Below are 8732 nucleotides of genomic sequence, written 5' to 3' on the forward strand. Positions count from 1 at the left end.
CCAACTTTCAACACTACCACTACTCCACTCTCTCCCACAACACATCTTAATCATCAAAAAACCCACAACACCACCCCACAGTATACAACACCATTACAAATGGTCAACGTAAAAATTATCAAACTTGATGAGGTAAGCACATTAAAGGGTTGATTCTTTCATAAAAGAGACTTTTAAATCTTAAAAAAGATTTATAGGTCTAAATTATATGATGTGTTGATTTTAATTAAGATCAAGATCAGCAACTTATATAGCGTAGCACCGAAAATATAAGAACATTCCCTACCCATGTAATTTGATGGTTTTTAAAAATGTTTTCGGATACCAATTTGAAATCCATACCTGTAGACTGTAGTCCTTAGGTCATTAATGCTTAGAAATAATTGAATTATTAGTATGTAGAACAAATCATCTTTTTATATGTTTGTTGATAGGCCCAGCCCAATAGTGATATGAGATGCTCCTACAAATAGCCCAATATGTTTATACCTATTGTCCGTAATTTGATAGTGGATTTTTGTCACATTTAGAGATATCGAAGGAAGGAAGGAAGTCTTGGGAGCTAAGAAAAACAAATTAAAGGTAACTGTGATTGTGATTGAAAGTTAACAAGCAACTTTTTTTAGCATTAGGTTTTTTGTCATATGTGGTTTAATAATTTTAATTCTTACAAGTTTCTGCTTTTTCATTTTGTTTTTTTTTTTTTTTTTTTTTTTTTTTTTTTTTTTTACCTTTTTATTATTGTGTTGTAGTTCAATTTAATAAGTACTGCTGTATAATCTATGAACAAATACAAGATACCTTTTTCTATAAATTATCAAGTTTACATGTATTTTCCTCCTACCAGTGTCATATATGAAGAACAAAGCTTTAGAAATGTATATCCGTATAAAAATCAGTTAGTCTCGTTTACCCTTATATTTTTATTACTCGCAATAATTCACTTATTGCACATTTGGTCAAAGTTGTATTTTCCTTAACACACAATTGACATTTTATCAAATTATTACAACATTTTTACTTCTAGATTTTATCTAGATTGAGGAAGTAATTATTTACATGGATGTGATTATGATTTATATCTCTCTTTTGCGAAAGAAAAATCAAAAGAGAAATATGAAGAAAAGATATAAAGAGAAAAGTAGTAATCTGCCAAAATGACCCTTTTTTATCAATGCACTTTTGAGTTCAGGACCAATTTTACTCTTACTCTAATCTAACGGCGGATCAATAAAATTTTGTCTACAAAGCATCACATCTCATCAAAAATCTTCAAGTTACATAATCATTGTCACACTAATAAATGAAAGTTCGTAAATCATTGTTTTGACGACTTCAACTTACGTGACATCAAGATCAAATACTATACAAGGTTTACAACCTAAAAGATTATCTTCTGTGACGAAACTGATTATCGATCTATCGACTAACTTTAAAGCTTGTGACATTTTCTGCAAATTTTACCATCATAGTCTAAATGATACACATATATACATATCTAAAGATACTTTTGATCACAATTATGATCACAACGATTCAAGATCTCCAAGTAACTTCTCGTTTTCAAGTTCCGTGCTTTGCGATTTCTTCAAATAGTATGCCTTTATGCATGCTAATCCCACAATCAATAGAACCAAAACCGCAATACTTAGTTCTGCAATAAAGTAAAAACATGAAATCAATACCAAAACTATGAAGTTGAATTAAAATTATGAGTGTTACAAGCTACAATGAACAAAGTTACCAAGTATTGCCCACTAGAAAGAAAACTGCACATTTGACTTTTTATGGTCAAACAAACATTCAATATCAATAATTACATGCTTTATATGTACTAGTATATACAAATTTTTTAATTTATGTTAAACTAATTTAAAGATTGAAGGGGCGCAGAACTTAAAGATATAAAATTCGAAAAAATTTAAAATTTCAACAATAAAATGTCGACTTTGACTTCATAAGTAAAAGCTTTACCTTCTCCAATGGATTGAAAACGAAACCAGCCTGGTTTATCTTTTGCAATATCTTTAAAACCGGCCGAATCCCACGTCAAATCGAGACCGAAACTGTCATCAGAAACGTAAGAACTATACGCAAATGGAATTGAGACGGTTTTCACAGTTTTACAAGAATTGGGCACATTTAAAGATGAATCCTCAACATAAACATGATGTTTAGAACCACTTAAACATGGAACTTGTTCGAAAGAACCCGGAAGCTTAACCGAGCAATTAAAGTATGTATAGTTTTTGACGACATGATAGTACCGAAAAGGCGTTGAAGAAAGATCAAGATTCATGAACACTTGAAAGACACAATCTTTCGGGTCAAACAGAGTGAGTTTATGGTGATCATAAGAGATGGATTTCACTCCCAAATCACCATAACTTCGAAAATTGATCATGGTTATGTTGTTTTTGCAAAATGAGTTGACTTTGAATGGAAATTGAATGTGGGGTTTATCATGGTTACAGATTTCAGAAGTATATTTGCCATCAAGAACCTTAATGAATGTAAAGATGAAGAAAATAAGAATGTAAAACTTGCAAGATTTCATTGAAAGATGAGTGAATTGGATTCAAGAAAATGAAGTTGGCCGGTAAGAGAAGTTAACTTGTTGGGTAGTTGTAATAAGTTGTTCAACTGTCTGTTGTCATACTTGTGGAGTCTGGAGAGTTCAACTGCTTTAATTTTGGGGGGAGACTGAGTAAGAAATTGGGTAGAAATTGTGATGCATGAAGAGTAAGGGGGTTATATATGATTATAAAGAAAAGGTGTTTTCTTTTTATTTGGGTTACTTAGCCTAGCAAACAATACAAATTTGGGTAAAACTAAAAAGTAGTCTGTGAGAAGACTTTTTGTGTGCCAAATTTCGTGTTGAATACTTACATTACTATATTTTTTATAAATTATAAAACAAAATTTCATTTCTCGTTCCTGTCTTTACATCAATTTTGACTTCCCGTCTTTTTTTGTGTGCATCCGTCATCCCTAATGTATCAGAAATCTACATCCCTCATCCCCGCGTCTACTTTCTGTCTATTTCAACCGTTAAGTCAAACATTGCAGAACATGTGAGGGTATTTTAGTCTTTCTTCCTCTTTCATCCCTTTACCCCATCATCAACCTAAGTACTCCCTAATTCACCCTAATTTCTCTCTTTAACTTTCTCACTCTTAACAAGCTATGAACTGCAAATAACCAAAATGATATCCCAATCGAATTAACACTTGATAACTATTGCAAATCACTCCATGAGCAGCGATTAAGAGCTTTTGTAAAGGATTCAGATCCAAAACAACTTCAATCGATGAAATCATCTTCGAACAGTAGCAGTTTCAAAATCCGGACCTGATGCATCTTTGATGTTGCCAAAATCAGAATTAAACCTCAAAATTGATTATGATTACTTCCTATAGCAGCGACTAATGCTTTTAGTTGAGAAATTATGCTCAAAAACATCCACATATTCGATTTTAATTGAAGAACAGTGGCGTTTTTCATCATAGAAGCTTGAAGATCAAAATTATGAATTAATGAGTTTTAGCTTCGGATTTCTTCACAAAAAATGCTTCAAATCCATCAACAAAGACTCGACAATATTCCTTTTGATCTGAATCAACATATAGATCACGAATTTGAAGGATCCAAAACCGGTTGACTTTTTTTCGAACCTTTGACTCCGAATTTCGAATTCGTGTTATCGAATTAGGATCTGAGACTGTACATACACATTCATGAAGTGATTTATAGCAGCTTTGCACTTTTAGATTTAACTAATTGTTTCTTTCATAAATTCAATTTATGGTTGAAGATGGCGGTGGTGGTGGGGGTAAGATGATTGTGGTGGTGGTGGTGGTTGAAGATGGTGGCGGAGGTGGGGGTTGAAGATATGTTTGTTCTTGATTTTATAGATTTTATATAAGTATAAATATATGGTTTTTAATTTGGGGATGATTAACATGAGATGATAAGGAAGAAGGTGAAAGGATAAGTTAAATAATAAAGAATAGGAATAAAATAAAAACACTAAAGTACCCTCACATGCTTTACACATGATTGAACAAACGGCTGGTTTTGACAGAAAGTAGACGAGAGAACGAGAGATGTAGATTTCTGATACATTAGGGACGAGGGACGCACAAAAAAAAGAAAAAGGACAGAGAGTCAAAATTGATGTAAAGTTCAGGGACGAAGAATGAAATTTTGTCAAATCATAATAGGGAGGATTTTTAACAGCTCTAAGAATTATAGTAAAATTATATAATTTTTTTTACAAACTAATAATTATCACTTTAATATAAGCGCTAGTGAGTGAGTCGATTATTAAATAAAATAATGCATATCATAATTTTTTGCGAATTAACCCTTGTGACTACATATAGAAAAATCTTAAGTAAAATAACTAAATTAGTACTAGTATTAATGTATTATGCATGTTAAAAGGTTAAATTGATATACAAGCTTAGTTTATAACATAATTTATTGTGATTGATATTCTAGCACTTGCAGGTTTTGTAGCTGTTGTTGATTTATTAGGACTGAAGATAACAAGAGTCAAAAGCTGGAGGACTAGGATTGCTATTTATGAAGATATTGGGGCTTGCTGATATCTTGGGTCTTCTGAGAGTGCTACCGGGCTGTTTTGTTTATTAGGCTTATCAACTCTTAGTTGAGTCCAATTATACGTCTGTGATTCATCATATAGATGTTGGGAAATTACGGTCTCACTAATTCCCACCACCCAACTCAACAATAATAGTAAAGAAATAAGAACAATACACAACACAAGATTTAACGTGGAAACTCCAAAACAGGAGAAAAACCACCGGCCCCCAAAGAGAGAAAATACACTATATCACAAATTGTTACAATGATATAGACGACTCTATTAAGCCAACTACACTCTCCAAAATATTTAACTAATACAACTTTCAAACAAGGGTAAGAAAGAAAGAAATAATCAAATACTTAAAGCGTATTGATTGGTGCAATTTGGAATGAAGACTTAGCCCCTCTTATATAACCAAGTCACTCACCCCTCACATCTTCCTCCCACCTATGTAGGATACACATATCTTCTACTAGCCAAAATAAACCAACAATAAAACACTAACATCTAGTTAGGGTTTTCAATCATCGTCATTCTCTGGATTCATTCTGCTGCTCTAATTCTCTCTTTTGAGCGATTTGTTCGATTACTCTATTTCATCATCTAGATGATTTAGATATTGTTCTGTTCCTATAATCTGTATTAGTTGTTAACTTTTCAATTTTATCCCTTACATTTTACCTATTCTTTTGTCTTACATAAATAAAATAATGACACAATTTTTTTTGTCACATTATCACTATATATTATCATATCCTATCCTATCCTATCCTACTATACATTAAAAGAGGGTTTTTATTAAGTAATAATTAATTCTAAAACCCCCTTTTAAACCATTAGATTAAAAAATAACAATCTAATACCCTTTGATCCAAGAGCCTATATTCATCTCCTATCACTATTAGCTAATAAATCAAAAGCTTCTCGTAATGTAACTAAAATACCCTTAAATTAAAAAAAAACACGGGACCTTTCAACAAAATTAGGGGTTAACAAATAAAGGGGTTCAGGTTATAAAACCCTATTTCATCTCCCAAATCATCGACACTTATCAAAATCCGATGCTAAAATCGGCTAGGGTTTTTTTGAGAACGATAGTTCTCTTTGTGATTAAGATAAGGTAAATAATCGCCAACTAATTAATGAATTTTGAAATTGAGATTGACGTTCCAATTTGATTTTGTGCTATGCATGTGTATGTTATCAATTAACGTTTTATAATTTTTAAGTTTACATTTGCTTTTCTTGCCGGATTTAAAACAGAAAAGACATAAATCTGGATTGGATCGGAGCTTGGAAAGAAAGTGTATTCAGATGTAAGTCAATTCACCAAACAAGTGTATTCATCATTCATTATCTTTTTATGTCAATAGACAAAGTTCAGAATATCATTGTACAGTCACTGACTAAAAGTTCAACTAAACTTCCAAGGTAAGTTAAGAATTCTTTATCGTGCTTCAAAGTTTAATTTAATTCTTCAATAGCAACGTGTTAAGTTTGGTGCTTCTGCAATTTATGTTGTTGTTTTGTGCTTCAAAGTTTAATATATTACTAATTCTGATTTGATGTTGGCCTATTTTACAATAGCAACATGTTAAGTTAGTGCTTTAAATGTTTGATCAATGCTAAATGTGCTAATTTTGTTGCCCATAACCAGGGAAGGCTAGCACTAATGGTGACTACTGTGTTGGGACAATCAAGGCCATGACAAACTAAAAGGTATGATAATGTGGAAATAACAACCTGATATGTACATGTTTATAAAATTGTAAAATAACAATGCTACATTATATTATGTTAACTTAAACTTAGCTAATTAAAAGACTATTGTTTTAAACTTGATATCCTAAAAATTGTTATGAGTTTGTTAACTCAAATATATCTAAGCAGAATCTATCAACATATGGAGCTTGAGAGAACGACAGATAGGCATAGTAAGAGGCCAACATCTACTAACGTTGGTGTCAACTAACTTGCAGGTAACAGGCAGCACGATACATATATTGATGTTTTGTGCTTCCCAAATTGACTTAATGCTACGTTCTATAAGCAGCCTCCGGTTACTTTCTAACTTCCAAAGTAACATGGTACTATTAGGTTAGTTTGTAGAAAAACTTTTACACCAATGAGAGGCAGGTTTGTATGTGATGAGTGTCACTGAATACACATACTAAAAGGTATTAGTAACTTTCAATAGTAACATTTTAAGTTTTGTGCTTCAAATATTTGATTAATACTAACTGCGGTAACCTGTTTATTATGTTCATAAAAAGGGAAGATGGAAGAATGGCAATAATGGCTATTTCCACGTTGGAACATGGCTGCTTTGACAAACTAAAAAGGTCAAAATTGAGTTGATCAAAGGTAACCTGACATGTACAAGTCAGATAGACATTCAACATAACAATAGTACAAGTCAAATGGATGGGTTGGCTAATGGGTCAAAAGGACCAATTTTTTAGGGTGGGCCATGTTAGGATACATTAGGTGAGCATGACTTTTTGGTGGTGGTTGTTCATGCATGTAGGTTCAGTAGTGTGCATGAGGTTGGATGACAATGATAATCCCAAAGTTAATGAATTTCTCAGAATGGTTGTTAGCAGTCTCAAAAAAATACATTTATTATTCAAGTATTGACCTGAAGAGGTAAATTACTTTTACATGTCATAATTTATATTGTTAGAAGTGGCAGTTCGCTTCATTTAGAAGTCGATCTTGGTTATAACAGGTAAATAGGATGATTATAAAAGAATGACATATTTCATAAAAAGGAAAAAGGAAGGTTCCAAAAAAGCTTGATGTTGGTATAATTTTTCCAGTTTATGTGCTTCTTTGTTTTGTTGAAATTATGTTATCTTTTTTATATGATTCATATATAAGCGTACCTTTTATTCTAAATAAAAATGTAAGTGCCATAATACTCTACAAGTATTAAACCTTTTTAATTGTCGGGTATGAAATCAAATTTCCACCTAATAAAGCTTAGATCATATCATTTTAAAACTTATTATTAGATTTAGACATGATAATTACAAACTCCGTTAATGTGATTTCTTTGTAGGTTTTGTGTTCTACACGTCTAACACAATGACAAATGTTTACTCCAAGGAAAGTGATCCTCGAATGTTGCAGAATCTGCATTGAGTTTTTGACTAGACGAGTCTTGACAAAACTCTGAATGGGACACGTTTTCAACCCTAAGTGTACAACTGTATAAGTGATTAATTTGTTCGTATATATGCACCTTCTCTTAAGTAAGAATTACTCGAGTTCGTATTATCATAGTTAGTAGCTGGATATTAAATTTTAGTAATATAGTACTCTGTATTAAATTATAAGTATCAGGCTGATTAGCTGTTATTTGTTTTAGAAAATTTTAACTTCATAAATAGTTGCACAAGCTATATGCTTTTGTTAACTTATCAGGTGCGTAATACGCTTCCTAACTCAGTTATAAATTGTTTCAAAGGCAATTTTGGGTTATTATATGGGTTAAAATGGTCTGGGTCAGTATGGGTTAGCTCTTCTTTTAGATTTTTATAATTAGATGTTAGGTTACATATGGACAGTTTGCATAAAGGTGTAGAAATAGAAAATGACGTTGGAAACATTTCACTATACGCGACTTTTTTGCATATCGATTACAACTTAAAGTTAATGAAACCTTTAAGTTGTTACATACACATGTTTCTTTTTGGTAATCTTTTTAACTTAAACCCGCAAATTTTGCGGGTCTTAACGTATGCGTATGTAGATTTGATAACAATATACAGTTAAACATATAACTATATTTTATTTAATAGTTGACAATGGGCAAGGGACAAATGAGCATACAATTTTGCATGCTTCAAAGATTTATTGTTGGATAATATATAATGCTTTCGTGAACTAGCTATGTGTAACCTTTACTTTGATAACATCATACTGTAGAATATAAATAGACATGCTTTTACATGTATGTATTAATTTGGTTCCGGAGATTTTACATGCATTCAAGGATTACGTTAAAATTCTCATTATATGTGTCAATATGGGCGGCTTTTATAATTAGTCAAGTGGGTAATATATTACGTTAAGATTCTTATTATATGTGTCAATATGGGTGGTTTTTTTATTTATA

The 8732-nt window shown here is 31.6% G+C and overlaps 1 protein-coding gene and 1 long non-coding RNA gene across 7 annotated transcripts; one reads left to right on the forward strand and one right to left on the reverse strand.

Moving 5' to 3' along the window:
* Positions 1-1367: 1367 nt before the first annotated feature.
* On the reverse strand, positions 1368-2788 carry LOC139904393 (putative RING-H2 finger protein ATL21A). The gene is made up of 2 exons (XM_071886332.1): positions 1975-2788; positions 1368-1654 (listed from the first exon to the last, which is right to left on the reverse strand). The coding sequence occupies exons 1-2, from the start codon at positions 2555-2557 to the stop codon at positions 1527-1529; spliced, it is 711 nt and encodes a 236-aa protein (XP_071742433.1). The 5' UTR covers positions 2558-2788; the 3' UTR covers positions 1368-1526.
* Positions 2789-5863: 3075 nt separating this feature from the next.
* On the forward strand, positions 5864-7945 carry LOC139844603 (uncharacterized). 6 transcript variants are annotated; one of them, XR_011758023.1, is made up of 6 exons: positions 5872-6331; positions 6710-6789; positions 6886-6976; positions 7140-7258; positions 7341-7416; positions 7674-7945. It is a non-coding gene; the product is annotated as an uncharacterized lncRNA (long non-coding RNA). The 6 variants fall into 6 exon arrangements; XR_011758024.1 differs by having other exon boundaries at positions 5864-5928; positions 6270-6331; positions 6592-7258; XR_011758025.1 differs by having other exon boundaries at positions 6592-6976.
* Positions 7946-8732: the final 787 nt, after the last annotated feature.

Source organism: Rutidosis leptorrhynchoides, chromosome 4 (genome assembly GCF_046630445.1).
Source record: "Rutidosis leptorrhynchoides isolate AG116_Rl617_1_P2 chromosome 4, CSIRO_AGI_Rlap_v1, whole genome shotgun sequence".
NCBI classification, from domain to species: domain Eukaryota; kingdom Viridiplantae; phylum Streptophyta; class Magnoliopsida; order Asterales; family Asteraceae; genus Rutidosis; species Rutidosis leptorrhynchoides.

Excerpts from the sequence above, each read along its gene's own strand:
- LOC139904393 (XM_071886332.1), bottom strand. The coding sequence starts at position 2,557 with ATGAAATCTTGCAAGTTTTACATTCTTATTTTCTTCATCTTTACATTC. Across the intron at positions 1,655-1,974 it reads TTTTCAATCCATTGGAGAAG|AACTAAGTATTGCGGTTTTG; the intron begins GTAAAGCTTTTA and ends ACTTTATTGCAG.